Genomic DNA, 23575 nt, shown 5'->3' with positions numbered 1-23575 from the left:
ATGTATATAAGATGTCATGTTTTTGTGTTTTATATGAATTTAGCTTTTAAGGCTGATTTGTAAGCAGAATAAAGTTGATTGATCGACTAACTACATCAATTGGGGAAAGGATGTGTAGCCTTACCAGCTAAAGACGTTGACCTCGAAGCTGGGGAACCGGATTCAAGTCTCGGCATCGAAGCTCAACATCCTGCAATTCTGGGCAATTGACTTAATCTCCCCGTGCCTAACAAAAATCCGTCTGTAACTAAACTGGTGCTCATATAAAGCGCTCTGATACCGGATATCTAAGGGTCTAGTTTGCTTTATATAAAACTTCCCCCCACCCCCCCAAAAAAAAAAAATTAAAGCCATCTTCTGACTTCCAAGGAGCCTTAAGACTTGCTGCATAACCAATTGTACACCTTTAAATTTATTTAAGGTAGCAGCACCCTGGCAAGAATGCTTGTTTCTTCTTTCACTGCCTGCCTCTCCCTTGGCTTCCTAGTACAGGAGGGTCCCTCCGTTCCATTTCAACCAGAGGCACTTCACGGTTGGCATAAACCATTCTGGAATGGTTGTTGTTTAGGTCTCGCCTGAGCCAGTGCATGCGCTGCTCTGCGAGACATTTAGTTAGGGCTTTTAAAAGTGCTGTCACACGGCCTAGCGCTTGCGTTCACGCGAGCGTGCATGCGCGCAGCCGCCAGCTTTCAGCGCCCTGGCTTTCCTTTATGGCTTTCCTTTGCCGCGTGCACCACTCGCAGGCTCATCCCCTGCTCCCCTCCCGCCACAGAGCGCATCTCGCGTCCGCACATCCAACCCCCACTTCTCCCCCTTCCCCACTACATATCGCGTCTCGCAGCTGCTCGTGCACGGCCAATGCTTGTATATTGCTTGCTACCCGACCCCAGACGAGATGTTGACATTTGTCAATTTCTTTAGGGCAATATTTGAGAAAAATAAATGTATACATGGACTGTCGGCCCTTGCTTCCTCCTCTTTAATTAGCCCTCCTCGCACCCCATTAACGCTGCAACACACCGACCTCTAATTTATGGTATACTGAAATATATTTTTTCATTTTGCGCCTGTTCCCATCTCTTATTTTCACAAACTTCAACTCAGCAGCATGCGTGCGTAGAGTTTAACCCCGCCCTCCAGCGCTCCGATTGGCTCCCTTATGACTGGGCTCATGACTTTCCACAGTGAAACAATGTTCGTAAGACCGCTTTGAACAATGGGAAATGAAGTGTTTTATGTGGCTTCCCTGTGACTAGGAGCTTTGGTGGCGACAGGCACGGACTACAGCTCCTTAGTCCACTCAGGCAGAGGCGGAGAGTCCGCTTAGCTGTGTGTAGAGCAAGAGCATCGATTCAATACCATCAAGGTACATGCAAACAGAAGTAGGAGCGACATGAGTGCGGGGAAGTGAGTGCTGGATGAGGGCGGGTTGTGTTTTCGTTAGATGGTTTTCCCTGATGTACTCGTGCTGTGATCCTTAGATAGAATGTCATGCCCTTTAATACACGGGCGTCCCCCTATCCTATATGCACAAGGATTTTGCTGCGGTCTTCTTTACAACGGTATTCAGAGGTGGGTGGGCGACTCTGAAGGCTCGAGCCAGATGCTAGACTCTGGAGCAGCTCGAGATCCTCTTGGAACCTCGAGCCCAAAACAAGCAGACCTTTCAGGAGACGCCATGTGACTTAGTGGCTACAAAAGCTGACCATGTAACATGGGAAAGCAGGTTGGAATCCTCATCTCTGCTCTGTAAGTCTGTATCCTATAAATCCAACAAATCTTCTAGGTTTTTTAAAAAAGTATAACATAGTCGATGTCTGTTGTGAAGAGCTAGTGTGTCATTCTGTAGGCAGGGGTTGCATTACGTGAAAATGACAAAAACATATTGTGAGTTGTGACTGTTACCCAATGCAATATTCAACAACACCACAGGATCATTCAGCACCACCACCGCATCATTCAGCACCACCCAGCGCCACCACAGCGTCACTCAGCACCACCACAGCGTCACTCAGCGCCACCACAGCGTCACTCAGCGCCACCACAGCGTCACTCAGCGCCACCACAGCGTCACTCAGCGCCACCACAGCGTCGCTCAGGGCCAACACAGCGTCGCTCAGGGCCAACACAGCGTCGCTCAGGGCCAACACAGCGTCGCTCAGGGCCAACACAGCGTCGCTCAGGGCCAACACAGCGTCGCTCAGGGCCAACACAGCGTCGCTCAGCACCGCCACAGCATCAGTCAGCACCACCACAGCATCAATCAGCACCACCACAGCATCAGTCAGCACCACCACAGCATCAGTCAGCACCACCACAGCATCAGTCAGCACCACCACAGCATCAGTCAGCACCACCACATCACTCACCTTCACCACAACATCACTCAACAGCACCACAACATCACTCAGGAACACCACAGCATCACTCAGTACCACCACAGCATCATTCAGCAGCGTCACAGCATCAAACCATCAGTCAGCAGCACAACAGCATCACTCAGGGCCACCACACCATCATTCAGGGCCACCACACTATCACAGCATCATTCAGGGCCAGCACAGCATCACTCAATGCCACCACAACAAGTCAGCACCACCACAGCGTCACTCAGCACCACCACAGCGTCACTCAGCACCACCACAGTGTCACTCACCTTCACCACTGCATCACTCAGCACCACCAAAGCATCACTCAGTACCACCAAAGCATCACTATGCGCTACCACAGCATCACTCTGCAGCGCCACAGCATCAATCAGCATCACCAAAGGCATCAGTCAGCACCACCACAGCATCACTCAGGGTCACCACAGCATCACTCAGGGCCAGCACAGCATCACACAACGCCACCGCTGCATCACTCAGGGCCAGCATAGGATCACTCAACGCCACCACAACAACAGTCAGCACCACCACAGCGTCACTCAGCACCACCACAGCAGCACTCAGGACAACCACAGCATCACTCAGGACGACCACAGCATCACTCAGGACGACCACAGCATCACTCAGGACGACCACAGTATCACTCAGAACGACCACAGCATCACTCAGAACGACCACAGCATCACTCAGGACGACCACAGCATCACTCAGCACCACCACATCATCACTCAGCACCACCACAGCATCACTCAGCACCACCACAGCATCACTAAGCACCACCACAGCATCACTCAGCACCACCACAGCATCACTCAGGACGACCACATCATCACTCAGGACGACCACATCATCACTCAGCACCACCACAGCATCACTCAGGGCCACCACATGATCACTCACCTTCACCACTGCATCACTCAGCACCACAACAGCATCACTTTGCACTACCACAGCATCACTCTGCAGCATCACAGCATCAATCAGCATCACCAAAGGTATAATTCAGCACCACCACAGCATCACTCAGGGCCAGCACAGCATCACACAACGCCGCCACAGCATAACTCAGGGCCAGCACAGCATCACTCAACGACACCACAGCATTACTCAGGGCCAGCACAGCATCACTCAGGGCCAGCACAGCAGCACTCAGGGCCAGCACAGCAGCACTCAGGGCCAGCACAGCAGCACTCAGGGCCAGCACAGTAGCACTCAGGGCCAGCACAGCATCACTCAGGGCCAGCACAGCATCACACAACGCCACCGCTGCATAACTCAGGGCCAGCACAGCATCACTCAACAACACCACAGCATCACTCAGTGCTTCTTACACTTTTTAATTGCAACGTTTCAGCATGCTGCACAGCAGCCACACTTCTCTACAGAACAGCTAAAAAACACTGGCAAAGTCAATAGCTCTACCTAAAAACTTATAAGGCCCCCCAAAGCATAGCCAATAGGTCTCGCCTTTGGAACATTAAAAGTGTTTAGTTATCCAGCACAATATCCTTCATTAAATAACATCAAGTGTTGCATGGCTAATCACTTATAAGGTCCCAAAAGCAAGACCTATTGGCTTATGCCAATGCTTGTCTGACGTTGTTCCCAAGATATCACCCACTTCGGACAGTGATGGCAGTCGAGATGCATACTGGGCAGTGCATTAGGCACCTGCATGGATAGTCACTGAGGGAAAGGCCCCTAGTCAGATTTACTCTATCACCAAACGGAGTCTCTCTCCTACCCACTGACTGACTGTGGCATGCACCGTTATGCTCTTAGGGACATAAAGAGATGACAGGTAGTAGTACTCAGAGGCCACGGAACAAGGCACCAGGGCACGGAGAGGCAGAGGAGAGAGGTGTGTTAGTGGGACTGAGTGACTGATATCAGGACACACAAAGGAAGGCTGAGGAGATGTAGGTTAGGTGGGCCATAACCTTACACATTCAATTAACAAGGGAGGGGTCTAATCCTACAGAAGAGCTTGCAATGAGTAGAGACAGCAGGTGCCTTTAGATATACTATGTTTCTTTAATAAGTGCTTTAAATGGAAGAAACATGAATATTCATACACGTGTCTGCAGATTTTTTAGGTTTGATCGGGAGATCGTCCCACTCACAGAAATGTGAAAATTATTATAGAGGTTTTTTCCACTGATTTATATTTCCTGTAGTAATTGGTAGTGTTACGCAGTGTCGTACTGAAGCATATGAACTTCATACCCCGGCCGCCACCCAACTGGCTCATGCACAAACCTCTGAGCCACTACATCTACACTTTTCCAAATGAGCCCTACCTTATATAGTCATTGGTACCAGAATTATGTGATAGGAAAAGGCCACATTATGCAGCAGGGCTGACTAAATAATGCAGCAAGAAAAGGAAAATTGGAGGAGGAGCCTAGCGCGCAACCAAGATGGCCGCGTAGGTGCGAGGCTCCCGAGGACCTCCGCAACCTCCTACGTTTATCCTGTCTTCATCCTGCATCGGTTGAGGGGACTGTGTCGGTGAGCCTGAGCCGAGGTGGTACCCGTTTCCGAATCGGACCTTGGGTGCCGGAGTGAGCACCGATTGAAGTTTGCGGCCTGCTTCTCTCCTGACCCCGGACTCGCGTTTGGGGGCGACCCGGTGGCAAAGTGAACAACAACGGCGGGCTGGGCCTGGCGAGTCGCGTACCCCGCACTTTCACTTTTGCGCCCCCTTGCCGTCTTTGCGGGCGGGATCGCGGCGCTCTTAGTGTTGGGGTGGCCTCGCTGGGAGACCCGGCCTGCCTGCCTGCTGTGGCCCTCTCCGCCGTCCTGGGGTGACCCCCCGGAGCCCGTGGCCTGGATTGCTGGCCTTTTACTGCGTGGCTGGTGAGGGTGTGAGACCCGCGACGATGGCCACGAAACAAGATGGCGATCGGTCGAAGGCCAAGTCGACCCGGCGTGGCGCCGCACATCAGGCCAACGTGATGGACCGCTACACCCTCCCGAAGGGATCTCCCGGTGGACCGCACAAGTCCTCTGAGTGCCCCCCGGATGCCCCGGCTTTGCCCACAGATCTGACCCTGCAGGACGTCATGGGCGCCATTGCTGAGATGAAGGCCTCGGTGGGCCAGCGGTTTGACACCTTGGCCCATAAAATCGACGCGGTCCTCGTTGATGTCAACCTGGTGAGAGCGGATCTCTCGAAGACTAACGACCGGGTCGATTCTTTGGCCCAAACTGCGTCGGGCCTCACGATCGAGGTGGCGGCCCTTCAGACGGAGGTGCACCGGCTCCGTCAGGCGAGTGCGCTCATGGATCGGCGCCTGGAGGATTCCGAAAGCCGGGCCCGGAGGAATAATATCCGCATCATCGGAGTACCTGAGGGACGGGAGGAGTCAGCGGCGGATCTTTTTGTGGAGGACCTGATCACTACCCATCTCCAGCCTCGGGGATTGAGTAAATTCTTTGCTGTGGAGAGGGCTCATAGGGTTCCCGGGGGAAGGCCGAAGATCGGAGCCCCTCCGCGGCCTCTTATCGCCCGTATTTTCAATTTTCGGGACAGGGACGCGATTCTGCAAGCCTCCAGGCTGCAAGGGCCGCTTAAGCTGGAGAACATGGAGGTGAACTTTTATCCGGACTTCACCCAAGCGGTCCAGAAGCAGAGATTGAGCTTCCTGGGCGTCAAGCGGCGGCTTCGGGACATGAACTTAAAGTACGCCATGCTCTTCCCGGCCAGGCTGCGGGTGGAGGTAGATGGTCGCACTCACTTTTTTGACCGTCCTGGAACGGCCGGGGACTGGCTGGACACTTTGTCTGGGGGTCGGGATCGGGATGGCGGGGGGGGGGGCTGCGGGAGGAGAGGGCCCACTGGATCGGGACTGAGGTGCTGATACTGGGACTCACTCTGGACGAAGATGCGGCCACTTTCGGCCAAGCTTAGGGTCTCGTGTTGTTTGTACTTGTTCTCCCTCCTTTGTAGGTGGTGCGGGGTCTCGAAGGGGTACTCTTTCCTCCTCTAGGGGGTTTACCTAGTTTCCATTATATAGGGGCGACAGGCACACTGCAAGTTGGGGGGGCTGTCTGGGCTCACGCAGGGGTGCAGGGAGGGGGGAGTTTTGTTGGGGCAGTTGGGTTGGGGTGGGGTGTTGTTTAGTTGTACCACAAGGCAAGAGTATTGTTGTGCTATTCCTAAAGTGCTCTCGGGGGGACGAATGATTGCTTTCGTTTATGATGGGGGGTAGGGGACTGAGTCTTTTGTCCTGGAACGTCAATGGACTGGGGGACAGGATAAAACGAGGTGTGGTCCTGCAGTTATTGAAACGAATTTCACCAGACATAGTTTTTCTGCAGGAGACGCACCTCATTGGCAACTCCTTTCGTGCTATGAACCGACGGGGCTACCGCCTTCTGGCCCATTCGGGCTTCACGTCTGGTTCAAGGGGTGTGGGCATCATGGCCAAGACCTCGCTCCCGCTGGAAGTTGATGAGGTGATCCATGATGACAGGGGATGTTACACGGTTCTGGTGGGTAGAATGGAGGGCAGAGTGATTGTCTTTGTTTCCGTTTATGTCCCGCCAGGGTTGCAGGTGACCACCTTTGCGGATCTGGGGCGCCTCCTCCTTGGCCTTCCGGAGGTTGGGGGGGATTTTAACGCTGTGGTTTCCGGAACTGAGGACCGTCACCCCCCTCGGGATCTCCCCCGTGCCCAGGCGTGGTTGTCTGGCCTCTTGGACACCTTGGGGCTGGTGGATTGTTGGCGTTTGAAACATCCTACGCAGATACAGTACACCTTTCATTCCGGGGCCCATGGTAGTCTCTCAAGGCTAGATTATGTCCTGGTGCCGGCGGCGCATGCGGGGAGGATCGGGGAGGTGCGCCATTTAGCGCGGGGTATTTCAGACCACTCCCCGCTCTTGTTGCACTTCGATATTCGTCCGAGGGGAGAGGGTAGGGTGGTCCCGATTAATCCCTGGTACCTGCGTGACCCCACCATTCGCGCAGAGTTGGTTAAGTCCCTTAAGCGATATTTTGACGATAACGTGGGGTCTGTGTCCTCGGCGATATCGCTGTGGGAGGCATTTAAGACGGTGATTCGGGGGGATGCCCTGTCCCTTATTTCCTATTCCCGGAGGCGCGAGCGGGAGGAGGTGACCCGTGTTGAAACTGAAATCACTGAGTTGGAGGGTGACCTCGAATGTGGGGTGACGGATGACAAACTGCATGTTCTCCGACTCAAGCAGGCGGCCTAGAAGGCCCTCGTCACGGAGGCGGCCAGGGGCCTTAGTAGAGAGCAACAGGGGAGACTGTATGATGTGGGTGATAAGGCTGGGAAATTGATTGCGTGGCTGGATAAAAAGGAGAGAGCGAGTCGAGTTGTCCCGTCGATTGAGAGGCCGGATGGTGTGTGTGTCACTGAACCTGAAGACATTGTAGATGGCTTCGCAGACTATTTCCGTAGGGTGTATTCCCCGGTGTCCTCCCGCTCGGAAGAGGATTCCCATGCTCTGCTTAGAGATATAGCGCTGCCTTCCCTTTCGGAGGAGGACAGGGTGTCGTTGGACGCCGCCCCGACCTCTGAGGAAATTGCCCTCGCCATACGTTCGGTCGCTTCCGGCAAGGCAATGGGTCCTAATGGTCTTCCCATCGAATTGTACAAGCTGCGACCGGACACGCTGGCACCGCATCTCCGTGCTATGCTCCTTGCGGCCCGTTCCGCGGGTTCCCTCCCGCTGGACCAGCGCCTGGCTACTATCGTGGTTATTCATAAGGAGGGGAGGCCGCGGGACCGGGTCACATCCTACCGGCCTATTTCGCTGTTGAATGCAGAGCCCAAAATTCTCGCCAAGGTGTTGGCTAATCGGCTGATTGGCGTGGTGTGCGATTTGATTCACCAGGATCAGTCCGGCTTTATTCCTCATCGCAACACTGCCCTCAACCTGCGGCGCTTGCATGGGGTGCTCGCACGTGTCCCGTTCATACGGGAGCCGGCCATTTTGGCGTCCCTGGACGCCACTATGGCGTTTGACACACTTGAGTGGCCATATATTTGGGCGACGCTCGCGAAGTTCGGGTTTGGCCCGGGATTCATCGGTTGGGTGAAACTGTTGTACTCTGGACCGCTGGCGCAGGTGGTTGTGAACGGGAGAGTGTCGGCTCCGTTTGAGCTGGGCAGGGGCACGCGGCAGGGCTGCCCGTTATCGCCGCTCCTTTTCGCGCTTGCTTTGGAGCCCCTGGCGGAGTGGCTGCGGTGGCATCCTTCTATCCGTGGTCTCCGATGGACCCCCGAATATGAGGACCGCGTATCTCTATACGCTGATGATATTCTCCTGTACTTGGCTTCCCCACGTGAATCACTGATAGTACTGGTGGATGTATTGCACTCATTTGGCCTCAACTCCGGCCTGGTCATCAACTGGGCTAAATCATGTGTGTATGTTCTCACGGGGGAGGATCCTATCCTTCCGCGGGGTTGTCCTATCCAGATCGCCCCGCGGGGATTTAAGTACCTGGGTGTCTTCATTACCCTGGACGCGGAGGCCCGCTACAAACAGAACTTGCTTCCCCCCCTCCAGCGCCTGAAGGAGGACGTCACGCGCTGGGGGCGCTTGCCGCTCTCGCCGCTCGGCCGGGCGGCATTGTTTAAGATGATGTCGCTGCCACGCTTCCTGTATGCTTTACAGAACACAATGGACGTTGTCCCAGCGCGCTACTTTCGTGAGGTGGAGAGTTTGCAGCGCCAACTGTTCTGGGAGGGCAGGCCGCGTATCGCCCTGGCGAAGCTGACGCTCCCGTGGTAGGACGGGGGGGGTCGCCCTCCCTGATGTCAAGCGATATTACTGGGCCTCCCAGCTAGCTGCGATCAATCACGGCCTTTACGGGCCAGCTCTCAACCCTGCCTTTGAGATGGATAAAATGTTATTGCCGGGCGGTGACTATAATCGGGCGCTTTATTCGAGCTCGCTCAACGCACGTCTGACGGGCCCCACGCGGGTCATGGTGCGAGTGTGGCACGCGGCTAACGTGGCGATGGGATGGAAGGATCGCTTGACCCGGGCGACGCCACTATACGCATCAAGAGGCTGGGCTCCTTGTGGACCTCGAAGGGCTTTGAGAAGTGGGACATGATAGGCATCAGCAGGGTGGGCGATCTCTGGACGAGGGGGAGATTCAAAACGTTCGATGTGCTGCAGACAGAATTCCAGCTGCAGGACAGGGAGTATTTTCGATATCTGCAGATCCGTCATGCGTTGTGCTCCGTATTTCCGGACGTTGCATCCATCCCGGAGTACTCCCCTCTGGAGGATAGAGTGCTAGATGGGCATGTCCCGGACGGCACGATTTCATTAATTTACAAAAAGCTTATTGATGACCGTTCGGGACTGCTGACTGGCCTTCGCGAGGCGTGGGGGGCTGATGGATTGGAGCTGGATGACGAGGACTGGGTGACTGCGGTGGCCTCCCCGAAAGAGGTGGCCATACCGGCCCGCCTTCGCTTCGTCCAGCTCAAGATACTCCATAGGGTCTATGTTACGGGACCGAGGCTGATGCGTATGGGCTATGCTGTGGACGGGTTGTGCAAGCGCGGGTGTGGTTCTTTGGGGACCTTTCTCCATATTTTGTGGGAGTGCCCGGAGGTGGTGCGATTCTGGCGTGGTGTGCATGAGGTTTTGCAGGTTGTTACGCATGTGCAGCTGCTGCCTGAGGCGAGGAGATGCCTTTTGAACGTGTGGGAGCCAACCGACTATTCGGTGCCGCAGACGTGGTGGGCGACTCTGGGATATATGGTAGCCAAACGTGACATTGCGCAATTGTGGGGCGCCCAGAGGTCGCCGACCGTCTCGGCGTGGAAGGACAACATGGACTGGTGTATGTTTCGGGAAAAGGTCGTGTATGTTGCGAGAGGTAAGCCTGGGAAATGGATGAAAGTGTGGGGCCCCTGGAACGCCTACCGTGGGGGAATCTGTACCCCACCGCTACTGCCTGATTCGTCGCCGGCCCCGTCTCCTTAGCCTGTTTGTCTTCCCGGTGCTGGGCTGTGAGTCTACTTAGTCCCCGTCCTGACTTTCCCCCCTTCGATATTTCTATGGGTCAGCGGGGTCCCCCCCCTAGGGGAGCACATGCTGTTATTCCTGACTGTGGGTTGCCTTGTGGACTTGTTTTTTGTTGATTATTTATATAAAACTGAAGCCGTTGTGTGGGGTCCGGATGGTGTGGCTACCAACGCCTCTTTCAACTACTGTGAATTTCCTTCTGCCGCAGCGTGCGCTCTACTGTCTGTATTGTATGCTACTTCTGTGTGCTAGCGGCCGGCCTGGAGGTTGTAGGCCCATCTTTGTATATTTTTTGGATTATGTAATAAACGGCTTCAAAAAAAAAAAAAAAAAAGGAAAAAAAAAAAAGAAAAGGAAAATTATGCTGCGTAACAACACATTTGGTGATAGCATTTTGAAATTTGTATACATTTTAACACTGTCTGGGCAAAGGTTTCCTCTAATTAGTACACGTTTAACACACAAATACAGCAAAAAGCAACAGAAAGTTGGCCAGTCAACATTTATGAAAGGCCTTCAACATGTGTGACTACGCAGCAAGACGACTCACTGAGTTTTTAGCAACTTTTCATCCGTACAAGCTAAAACAAATTTGTTTTGTTTTTTAACTTAAAATCTGCAGATCATTATTAGCAGATGATGGAATATGTGGCAAATGCGTCAAATCCATAATTATGCGGAAAATGCAGCAGCTGCAAAAACGCATCATTCCAGTGGCCTTGAATATGGTTACCATATTATACTACAGTAATTATTTAGCACTACAAACCACAGGTAAACAAGTGGTTGCACAAAGGTAATAGGGTAGAAAGAAGTGTGTCTTTAGCTTTAAAAAGGGCAAGGTGTGTGTGAACCTTATATCATATGGAAGTTGGACCCACCTTTACTCACAGTGGCCTATTAGAAAACCCACTGCTTGCAACAGCCCTGACAATCACCTGGACAGGCTGCAACCAAGAGGATAACCTGGGTTTCACAATAAGCTGTATTTATTGTCCTTCCTTTGTGTTGTGACTCTATACTTGGTTTTGATTATTCCTTCATGTACAGTAGGCATACATTAGGCTTACCCATCAAGCACTAACAACAGACACTGAAGACGGACCGATATCCAAAACGATGGTCAAGTCCGGCCTGCATCCCCCTTTTCTTTCACCTCATGTTATGCTTCAAATTTTATTAAGAAATGCAATGAATCACAACAGGTTCAGGAAAGAAATGGGCACAGTGGAACAAGGGATTAATTCGAACCTCATAATTAGCACATATACAGTGGCAAGGGAGGGGCACATATATTTGTGTTTTGCAGACCCGTCTAGTGCCTTTGATCTCGTAAACCATGCCAATTTATGGCAGGTTTTACTAGATATGGGCGCCCCAAGCAATATAGTCTGTCACCTTTCCCAACAGGATGCCTTTACCACCTCCTTGCGCTATGGCATTAATGGGGGACGCACAGAGAAATGACAGTTGACTCTTGGGGTGAGGTAGAGATTTGTGCTTGCACCACCATTATTTTCATTATATATAAATGGGGTCGATCGTTTTCTGCAGAGCGTGAAAGCTGACGTTCTGATGGTGGTCTCTCGCCCTTACCCACATTTTGCTTCACGCAGACGATGCTGTGCTCATATCCAGGACAGCAAACGGCCTGCAGAGTCCGATAGAAAGTTTAGTACAATTTATGGAGAGCAGGGATCTAAAATTTAATTTAACTAGGACATACACCATTGTATGTGGGAAAATGCGGAAATGAGGGTAGACCAACTATATCCAGGGCCAGAAATTAGAATACTTAAAAACCTTTAGTTACCTGGGCATTATTTTCTCACAGAAAGGTGACTGGCTACCTCATCTTCAACTCGCCAAATTAAAATGTATACGGTCTATTGGGTCTGGCTTTAGGTTTGCAAAGGTCCATTGGTTCTGGCTTTAGGTTTGCAAAGAAAATATGAAGCAAGCCAATAAGAGAAATCATTACATTGTACAGAAGAAAATGCCTTTCAGTAGCTTTGTACAGTTCTCCGATATGGGGCAAGGAAAAGCGTTACCAGTTGCAGGTCCAAGAAAATACCTTCCTAATTAGACTCTTGGCAGTGCCACGTCCGACTCCTGCTTTTATAGCACATAAAGAACTTGGCATCGAGTACCAAGAGGCAATCATCCATTGTAATACACTGATGAATTGGCACGGTATCTGGTCAAAGCAGGGCACTAAGTTCACCAAGGATTGCTTGGGTATGGACCATTTTGATAAAATACCTTGGCTTCAGTACACAAATACCCTATTGCACGAACTAGGGGAAGATTTGAACCCCTGAGAACCTCACAGTATCCTGCAATTTAGCAAAATAAATCAAATCTATCCTGGTGGGTAAACGGAATATGTGTAGAGAACACTGTGGAGAAAAAAAAAAAATCAAACCTACAATAAATAGCCAATACGATCAGGGGATACAAGGCCACCTGGTAGGTGTGAGAAAAACCTATGACAATTTTTGTCGACCAGATTACGCCTAGAATTGAGACATCATTTAATGGTCTTTCCAAAAACAGGCATGTGGCCCTTGAACTTACCGAGATGCCCATGTGACAGAAAGGCAACACAGTTGACAACTCATTTTATGTTATTTTGTTAATTTTATTGTGATATTAGAGCTTCTATTCTACTACCTCTTTTACGGTCACGAGGTGGTATTTACCACCAGGAGGCGTTATTTACCACCAGGGGGCCTTCATATTTTTATAATCACTAATGTGCATATGTGTTGTACAATCCTCATTTACATTAAAAGGACTCTTCGTAGGCAAAAATCACTATCTCATTTGGATGGTTTACGCTACGTAGAATATTGAAAAGGCGTTAGAGATATGTCAATTTTTTTTTTAAATAGCACTAAAATGTTTTTATCGGTTTTTAATAGGAACATTTGTCTGTTAATGTATAGAAATAACTCTTAATTATTTTAAAAATTGGAATATGTAATTTGCACTTACAACTGTGGATGATATATGCCACTTTTATGTATAATACTGATCTTTTGTCTCTTTTATGGATTTGAATATAAATCTGAATAAAGATTTTGATGTTGATGAATCACGAACAGCTTAACCATACGCAATGTTCCCCCCTTGTAACACCTGAATTTATGTAGATGTCTGGTGTTGATCTGTCTTTCGAGTTCCTTCGCCCTCCCCTGGTAAGCTCTTGTTTTCACGCCTTGCACACCAATAATGCGATGGTACTTGATAACGCAATGCTGCACTATTTTGTTTTGTATTGAAAAATGAATAAAAAGATTTTTTTTAAAGTAATGCAATGAATATATATATGTATATATATATATATATATATATATATATATATATATATATATATTACCTACTGGCGGTCGCCAGTAGGTAGTTATAGTTAGGACCACGTTTCCATAGGAAATCCTCAACATTCTATTTTGAATAACTTTGGCGCCGGTTGACGAATCCTCGCGAATTTTTCAAAATAGGTGGGGCGCTACGCTCCGCTCCTACCCTGAAAGTCTCGGGGGGATTCGTCAAGCGGGGGCTGAGATAAAAGGGGGGTCCCAAAACGCATTTTTCCCATGCATTTTTCCATAGGACCTTTAGACAGGGCTACAGCCCGAACGGCTGAACAGAATTACTTGAAATTTGGCAGAGAGGTAGTCCTCAGGTCAAGGAAGTGCCTTTTGTTGGTTTGGTGTAAATATGTTCAGTAGATTCTGAGAAAATAGCCTTTAAATCAATATATATATCTGAGCCAGCTTACGGTGCGCTTACGGTGCGCTTACCGTACGCGTACGGTGGCGTGCGCGAGCGCGATTCTGATTGGCTGTTACATCTAAGTAAACATTCGAATCGGTCGAAACCAGGAAGCGGCGGCCGCCATTTTCTCTCTCGCACTGTGAGGGAGGGGCTGTAAACAAAGGGAAAAAACATATAAAGGGGCTGTTTAGACAGCGCCCATGCACATAGCCATGTTAGTTGAGTCCTCAAAGATCCCCCAAGGCCAAAAACGGTAAATTTTTATTTTTTGAAAATTTCGCCGATTACGCTTACCGTACGCGTACCGTGCGCTTACGCTAAAAAATATATAAAAAAAAAAAACGCACTCTCTGTGCATGGCATATTATTGTCATCACTTACAAATTAAATTTAACAGATTACCTATCACAAGGAAGCGCATAATATGTCCTCCATGTGCGCACGGTGCGTTACGTGGGCACGCGGTGCGCGTAGCGCACTGCGTGCCCACCTTGCGTGTACGGCACTAACTGCGTAAAGTGGGCGCGCGGTGCGCGAAGCGCACCGCGTGCTCACTGTGCGCGCACGGTGCGCGAAGCGCACCGTGCGCGCACGGAACGAACTGCGTTAAGTGGGCGCGCACGCCACGAATGGCGTAAAGTAACTTAGCATTTAAAAAACCGTACAAATTCACTGAAAAAACCATAGGTTTCACACACGTTATAGTTAGGAATTAGCATTTAAAAAACCTTGCTAATTCACTGAAAAAACCATAGGTTTCACACATGTTATAGTTAGCTGGAAATTTTACTGATAAAAAACCAATGAAATTCCCCCGTTATAGTTACTGTAAGCAACTATAACTCACGCGACCGTAATCCTCTGCTGATGACATATGTGTCTTTATGAAAAAAAAAAATTGTAATATATGTATAGCTAAAATTTAATGGAAGAAGACATGGGCAAATAAGTGTCTAAATACAGTATTAGCATCAGCAGAGGATTGCGGTCGCGTGAGTTATAGTTGCTTACAGTAACTATAACGGGGGAATTTCATTGGTTTTTTATCAGTAAAATTTCCAGCTAACTATAACATGTGTGAAACCTATGGTTTTTTCAGTGAATATATATATATATATATATATATATATATATATATATATATATATATATATATATATATATATATATTTTACAATAAACTAGGAGCACTGACTTGAATTGTACTATCAGTCGAGCTATTTTCCTGATGTAACTTCTGTACTTTCAGAGACAACACATTTGCTGTATTTCAATCCTTAAATATTGTTGACTGACGTCTGTACATGGACTCACAGGAGAGAGCAGAGTACTTTCACACATTTGATCAAATGGAGCTTATTTCATCGCTTTAATGTATTCAAATGAAGAGAAGTACATGACAAAACATTTCTAAGAATATCAGCAGCATAAAATTTGGTTCTGCAACTGTTTGTAATTAACAAGTAATTATTTAACCCATTTAAACCGCTATTGACGGTTTGTTTCCGTTTAGGTGATAACCGAAGACACCTGTAGGACCATTTAACTTTTAAAATGTAAAGTAAAACCTTTGGGTCAAAGTGCTGTATTCATCAACAATGTTTTTTCTGAATACTAATTTTTTTTGTTTGTTTTTATGCACACTTTTCTTACTCCACTTAAGCTTGCGACAGGTTTTTAAGTTCACATTTCGATGTGCAATCACGGCCCAAAATTGAGGAAGCCTTTATTAGATACTATCCCTGAGCTACAGAGGGCCAGCACTTGGGGGGTTTGTCAGTGTCCGCCATTGTCTTTTACCACCACTTGGCATTACTATCAACCTTACTTTAAGGCACCAGGTCCTTCAGACATGGCAGGCAGAAGTCCACTTGGAACATCAGTGTCCCAGGGCAGAGTAAAAAACCACTTATGCTTGGTATAGTGGCACGACCCTCACAATGTGACAACGGCAGATTGGGCAGACAGGAGTGGGCAGAGCTTCATAGCACTGAAAGCAGCAGCAGACGTGTCCACAGGGCAGGAGTACGCACTCTCGAGGATTCTGCAGGCAGATGACGCATGCGTTCTCTGGAATGTTCTCGCCATCATCCTGGTCTGATGGGACGCCTGCCCCCCCAGCGTGAAGAGGCGCACTCATGGACTCAAACTCACGTCTTCTCTCTGCCTGCTCCTGTTTTTCTCGAATATGGCGGTACATCCGGCGTACAACGATTAACACAATTATAGTCCCAATAAGGCCACAGAACATCGCTGCTCCCTTCCAGAACCAGGCCACCGACTGCTGTTCCTTCAGCAATGCCCGCCAGTCTCCAAGACCGAGGAAGTACTCTGAGCCGTCATCAGGAGGCTGCAGTTTCAAGACTCCGTGGGGATCTAGCACCAACTGTCCTATACCAGTCAGCGTGGCACCCACCTGCAACATCTCCTCCGTCTCCAGGAGACCCTTGGGCTTCTCGCCACTCAGGTAACTACCAAGCAGATCTGTGAATCCCTGCATCGACACCCTGAAGTGCTCATAGACCGTTTCCAGCTTCAGGCCGGAGGCTTCCAATGGATCTTGCACTCGCACCGGTGCTCCCGGCTTGCCGTCAGCAGGAGTTATTACGAATGGCACGATATTCACGCTTTCGTGGATCACTCGTTCACTGTCTGTCCTAAAAAATATAAAAGAGGCAGGGAGTAATAGGTGTGAAGCAATGACTCAAGATTATGTACCCTTCAAAACTTGTGCGTACTAGCACGTGCAGGCAGACGATTACCACACTTCAAAAACAGTTGGTTAATGACAAGACGACATGACAACACGGAGTAGAAAACATTAGGAGTCCTACACAACACACTGCTTCTCCTGCCAGGTATGCACATTAAAACACTGCACATCTCTAGTCTTAGCTGATACTCCTTCTGAAACCCATGCATTCACCTTCTCTAATCCTGAACCTGCTGAACTTCTTCAACTCCAAATCAATCTAGCCAACCCGTGCAGCTCCACCAACTGCTTCTGCTCTCTCTCTGTCCATTCTGATGCCAGGCCACCAGCTACAAAATATCCAAGCCCTTCTCAGTGACACTAGGCTACGCCCTGGAAGCACTTCTTTGTTTCTATTTCAGCATCTGTAAAATGTCCCTATGATCATGTCTGGAAACTACAACACGCACGAGCACAGAATTTTTCTTTGTCGACATCATCTTTCCAAGCCAGGTCATATGACAGCGACTCTCTGACTAAGAAGAGGTAAGGTCAGGACATGAAAATACAACATTTGAGCATTTCCTACCTATAACATTGGATAACCTTGGAGAGACTACCACAAGGTCTGTAACTTTCATTTATCAAGGCAACACACTAAAGTAACTACAAGGCATGAAAGACTCCATGTAATTACCATTAGACTCCACACAGATACGCGGTGGCAGATTACATCCGAATTTCTGAACTGGATTTTACCAAGTCAACACAAGGAGCCTTTCCAGAGGAGAGCAAAGACTCAGAAGCGGGCAGTGAAGCCTTGTATACTAGACCACCCATGGTTGCATGGTACCCCACGAGGATCGTATTCCGTTCCTTAAGGAAGATTTTAAAGACTTCAATTTTGCAGCGTAAATTGCTCAAAAAAATCCTACCGAAACCCAGAATTACCTGCCGGACGCTGCACGTAGGGTACATTCGAAATGCAAGATTTCAGTATGGGAGGCTTTGAAATTCATTCACACAGATCCGTCAATTTCAAAATAAAACACCGAAAATAGCAAAAAAAGAAGAAAATCAGATTTCGGAAAAATGCCCACCTCACAAAAAGGAACAGCCTCTGGAAGTCTTTGGACCTCCACTGGAGATCCGAATTCAAAAGAGATCAGCCTCTGTACCATAGACAGACCTCGAAAAGAGTTCAGTTTCAAGAGACAGGATTAGAAAGCAGATATTGAACTGGGTAAGGTGAAAACCTGTTTAAGAACATTAAAGGACTGAGTATCAATTTGACAAACTCTTCACTGGACTAAGAGCATCTCTGTCAAACTTTTATTCTTGAAGGCCTCTTCCAACTCGCTGTGCAGCGAATTGGGACATTAGACAGAGTAGCTACTGAATGACAATTACCAAGGACTCAGACCCCACAATATGTGACGCAACGAACACCTGTGTCAACTAAAATTGAATTAGACTTGGAATGGTGTGAAGGATTCTTTGGTGCATTTAAAGACTGAGGCTCATCCACTGATGTACTTTAAAGAAGCTCATAACTTCATGCCCTCCAGTGAAGCATCATCTGATGTTAGGAATCCATTTTAAGGATGGTAGACCAGAGAGCAGGGTGCCCAGTTGCAGCACACCTGGCATTGGGGAACAAGATACACAGTGCCTTAGGTGTACCCATGTTATGTTAAAATATTTATAAAGGGCATGGCTGTCCCAGCAACGGGACGTGCCAGTGCTAAAACATCAAGGTTGAGTAGGTCGGTGGAGGCGACTAATGATAAGCGAACAGCCAGATCTTCACAGCCCTTCTAAATGCCTAGTGGTTGGAGATTCTTCTGGTAGGGAAAGGCAGGGAGTTCCAGAGGGCAGGCGCGATCGCCTGGAAAGAATGCCCTCCGGCTCTGCGAAACCGGGCTACAGGTGAAGGTCAGCCGGGCGGGAGCGTAAGGGAGGCACAGATCACTCAGGATCGCTGGGCAGAGGCCCGAGAGGATCTTGTGAGTGATAGAAAGAACTTTAAAGTAAATTATTTGCACTATAGGCAGCCAATGTAGCCGGCGAAGGAGGCCAGAGCAGTGCTTAGGGAGCGCGAATAAAGTGCGGGCTGTGGCATTCTGGGCACGCTGGAGCGTTTTGATCACTGACTTATTAGAGCCCAGGAGCAATGTGTTACAATAGTCCAATCTAGCTAAGACAGTGGCTTGGACAATCATCTGACAGAGTGAGTCAAAAAGTCCTAAAATGGGCTTTACACCCTGTAGCAAACTGAAACAAGTGCCTGCTACTGATTTGGCATGGGCTCAAAGGAGAGGGTGCTATCCACCCAGACGCCCAGATTCTTGACAACAGTTTTCGGCAGAAAGGGGTGCGCCAAGCTCCAGAGGCCACCAATTGCTACCCCAGAGATGGAGGTCTCTCCCTAGAAGGAGGATCTCTGATTTAGTAGAATTCAATTGAAGTGCTGAGGTTCTGCCCTCATCCAGAGAGGCTCGTAGTTGCTCAGTGACCGCCAGCAGAGCTGACTCTGACGAGTCCTGAAACCATTTTGGGAGGGCTCCAGTATTGAAAAAAGTTCCAAGTCCTCAGTTAGGATAGCATTGACGCGTGACTCCGTTATTTTGGCTGAAACGGAAGCAAGGAAATCGGGCGGAAGATTTCTGGCCTGGTAGCCTCTGGTGACGGTTTTTTCAACAGGGGAATAACTTTGCATAATAAGTGGTCCGAGCCTTCCGGACCAATTTATGGTAGGCCATGATCGAGATTCTGTACTGTGATTTGGCTATGGGATCGTAGGAACGCCTCCAAGCTTGTTCCAGAATCTTGCAGTTCTTCCACGCCAATGTTAAAGATTCATCGAACCAGGCATTAGCCCGCGACTTTTTTGGGTAGGTCAGTTTGTCCGGGATATACTTGTTCAGTGCTCGATTCACTCCTGAATGAGATGTGAGAGCAGCATGAAACAAACTGACTCTGGACTTGAGAGGGAGCCCTGTTCCTGCCATGGAATTCCTCAAAAGGGTCCATCATCCCTGCTGGTGGTAGGTGTGGGGGGAGAGGGGTAAAAGGAGGAGCACTAGTGTGGAAGCTTCAATACTGACCGCTTGAAGTGCCCCCCGCTTCAGCCTACAGTGCTTCAGCTGGTGTTTCATTACCAGCAGTGTGTTGGTGCAGAGGCCAGAACTCAAGGACTGTAGATTGGATGGACAACTCCTCGTGTGCAGCCGGAGGTCATCAGCAATGACTTCCTAGAGTGTCTCAGGTGGGGGTCTGATCCCTGCTAGTAGGTGTGTGTGAAAGGGTGCAGAGAAGAGTCGATCTGGACAACAGAAACCCCACATTGCAGGTCAAGTACAGTACAGGCCTCCCCAATGAGTAGCTCGAGAGCTACTGTTCGCTCTTCAGCTCCGTATGAGCAGCTCTCCTGTGTGCAGTCTGGCCTACCAAATTAGAAGCGTTTGCTTGGTTGAATTAATACATGTATAACAAAATTGAAAAGTTTGTATTCAAGAAGAAAATGTGTATTTTCAGGACACAAATCTGATGTTTGGAGAATAACAGCTGAATTTCCAATCAAATTTCCAGTTCAACAGTTCCAATCACTGCCTTTGGTAAAAACCACTCTTATTTCAGCTCTGAGATATCCTTCAGGGTGAAAATGTGCTTTACAAATACACGTTATGCTATATTTAAAGCTGATGATTGAGGGATAAATCATGCAGCGTTGGAGAAGTATTACTATCCTGGTGCGTTGAAGCTGTGGCTGTTTTGTATTACCCTGGCAGAGAAATTCTAAATTAATAAAGCATTTTTGCATTACTGCTGGCTACACTGCCTGTTGCACCGAGGTTTCCACAACTTATAATCTTGCATGGGTGGCCACTACTGTAATCTTGTATGATGTTACTATTACAACACTGATAACATTAGTAGCTCGCAATAATTTTCACTGAACATATGTACCTCTTATTACAAAAAAGTAAGAGACCCCGATACAGCATCTACTGCTTCCAAAACAGAAACCTATTAAGAGTTGCTAATTTTGGAATTGGGGAACCAGGTTCAAGTCCCGGCCTGAGTAGAACATCCTGTGATGGCGGGCAAATCATTTAATCATTTAATCTCCATTTGCTAAAAAACACTTGTGTAATCTGGTGCTCGGTGTAATATAATCTAGTGAATATATATATGTGTGTGATGGCATTAATGATGCTTCAGCTTTATAGTATTATGAACTATTTTTTACTAACTTTCAGACCTCTAATGCTGTACTCCTTTATGGAGTAATGTGTACAAAAGTAGCTTGGATGATGTAATCAGTGATGTCATAAATGGTGTATTAGAACATGTCAGGAGTGACGTAATATGTGAGGTCATAGCAGTGCATGGCGGGGGCCTAAGTTATAGTAACTTGTGCATTTCTGTAGTTTTTATAGTTCACAGCATTATGTTGGAACTGACTTACACATTCTTACTTTAACCTTTGTTTTAAATAGATTACTACATGAAAGCCTGTGAGAGTCCTATAAACCTGGATGAGCCCTGTCCCTCTATATAGTTCATAAGCACCATCAATGCAAGCTCGCCATCCTGTTGGCTGCTACGATGCACCACACCTATGCCACTTCAAAATTGAACTCAAAGTGAGTAAGAACTATAAAAGTTTTCTAAAAGTCACAGATTCCAATATTACACCAATGAACCTGCTCAACATTGGTCCCACTAAAACACTGCTAATGGTATGTGGGTGCTGGTTTATATGCAGATATAATTAACTTTTATTTGTAAAAACAAGCCCCATCTAGAAGGTTTTTCTTAAGCAAGAGCTCTGCTGGGCCGCCACCCGCTCCATGGCTTGGGGATATTTGTCTAATTCTGCCCTTGCACATTTTTCTGCTTCAGCCTGAGAAGTTCCAGAAGCAGTTTGTATTGACACCATGTGGGATCCAGCTTTGATGACTTGACGACCTGATGTTTGATGCCCTGATTCAGGAACTACATTGACCAGTTTTCATTTGGGACTGGGGCCACCAGTGGGTGCTATCACATCACCTCTGTGCTCCAGAGAAGTAGGGCTGATAACTAATGCACACACAGATCCCCAAAGACCTTTCTAGGTTAAGAGAGCTGCTTCTCGTGCATGAACCACTTCTGCGCCCTTCAAAGATCTGCTCCAAGGGCCATTCTCACTCACCAGTGTCGCGCCAGGCTGTTCCAGATCAAGCGATGCTCTTTCAGGACCTGCTTCTGAATCACCCCCTTCAGGTTCTCTTGGTGCAGGCTATGTAGAGGCTTCCCTACTGCCTGAACCTGACCTAGAATACACAACCAAAATAATCTGTCACACAGAGAGCTACAAAACCATTTGTGTAAAAAGAAAAACGAGACGCACACAGTTTGGAAGACCTCATGTTGGTTGACTGAGTGATTAAACTTTTAACATCCATATGACCCAAAGGTCTCTTGGCACAAAAATTAGTATTCATGCCACTACTGCAGAGTATCACGACATGTACAGAGGTAAGAAAATATGTCCTCGTTCTTGCTGTTACTCAGGCATAATCCTCCACCAAATCCCCCCCAGCCTGGCAGTCAATCCCCAAACATTTTAAACCCTGAGGCTCTGTGTCAATGAGCACCGTCCTCCTTCGATGCTAATTGAGTTCCAGAAAAATCGCCCTAGGTCCCCTCACTTCCGTCAACCCTTTGTTTAGGACTGAAAATATCCACAACCGCCCCCCCCCACCCCCCCCCCCCCCCGGAAGACAGGTCAGGCATATGCCGAACACGAGCCAGGTGCCAATGCTCATCTCTGCTTACCCGATGCCTCTATAAAAATGCGGGCACACCATTCCAGTTCCAATGTTCCTTCCACCAACCACTGTACTCCAGAACTTTGCTCCAACTGGTGTGATTAATGTGAACTACAACTACACTCCATGAAAGCATTAGGTTGGTCAGCATGACATGAAGTCATCTGGCACACTTAGCCATTTGTTTTAATGTTACTTATTTATTTATCTTTTCCCTGACATCTATGTATTCTAGTGCCATCTGTGTATTCTAGAATTGTAGAGCTGCCCTGGCTCAAAGTTAGAACCTTGGGTGGCTGAGCTGTTAAACCTACTAACTTAAGAATAAACATCCAGGAAGAATTTCCTCTTCACATGTCTTCATTCAAGGATTTTACTATTTAACACTGGCAACGAGGAAGGGATTCGAACCCACACGTGCAAAGCACAATGGATTAGCCAACTTACCTGGTGTTTGTGTTTACCAAGATGACATTTTGGTCCATGAGTGTGATGAATTGGAAAATGGGAAGAGAGTCCGACAAGTGTTAGATAGACTTTGTGCTCACAATCTTACAATTAAACGTGAATAGTGCAAGTTTGGCCTTGATAAAATTGACTATTTGGGCCATTCAATAACGGCTGATGGTGTTGTTTCTAAGGCGGAGTTGGTCAATATCATCAGAGATTTAACTGCTCCTTCATCCAAAGAAGAACTCATGCGCTTTCTGGGGATGGCAGATTATTATAACAAATGTATTTAGAATTTTGCGGAAGCTACCTTCAATATGAGAAACCTACTTAAAAAGGGGGTGAAATTTGATTAGGACGAGTTGTGTGAAAAAGAGTTTGTTGAGATAAAGTGCAAATTACACAATGCCCGTAAGCATCGC

General features: G+C 48.2%; 1 protein-coding gene across 5 annotated transcripts in view; it reads right to left on the bottom strand.

Annotated features, from left to right (window-relative positions):
- Positions 1-15544: 15544 nt before the first annotated feature.
- Positions 15545-23575, bottom strand: part of LOC146786095 (mitochondrial ubiquitin ligase activator of nfkb 1-A-like) — a 45146-nt gene continuing 37115 nt past the window's right edge. For all 5 annotated transcript variants that reach the window (XM_085635583.1, XM_085635585.1, XM_085635587.1 and 2 more), the window contains 2 exons: positions 22085-22205; positions 15545-16849 (listed from right to left, as the gene is read on the bottom strand). In XM_085635583.1, the coding sequence (XP_085491709.1) occupies positions 16102-16849; positions 22085-22205 (869 nt within the window). In that variant the 3' untranslated portion in view covers positions 15545-16101. The remainder of the gene's footprint in view (positions 16850-22084; positions 22206-23575) is intronic.

Source organism: Triturus cristatus, chromosome 11 (genome assembly GCF_964204655.1).
Source record: "Triturus cristatus chromosome 11, aTriCri1.1, whole genome shotgun sequence".
Lineage (NCBI taxonomy): Eukaryota > Metazoa > Chordata > Amphibia > Caudata > Salamandridae > Triturus > Triturus cristatus.
Note: the sequence above shows the minus strand (reverse complement) of the source record. Positions and strands in the feature narration are given on the sequence as shown.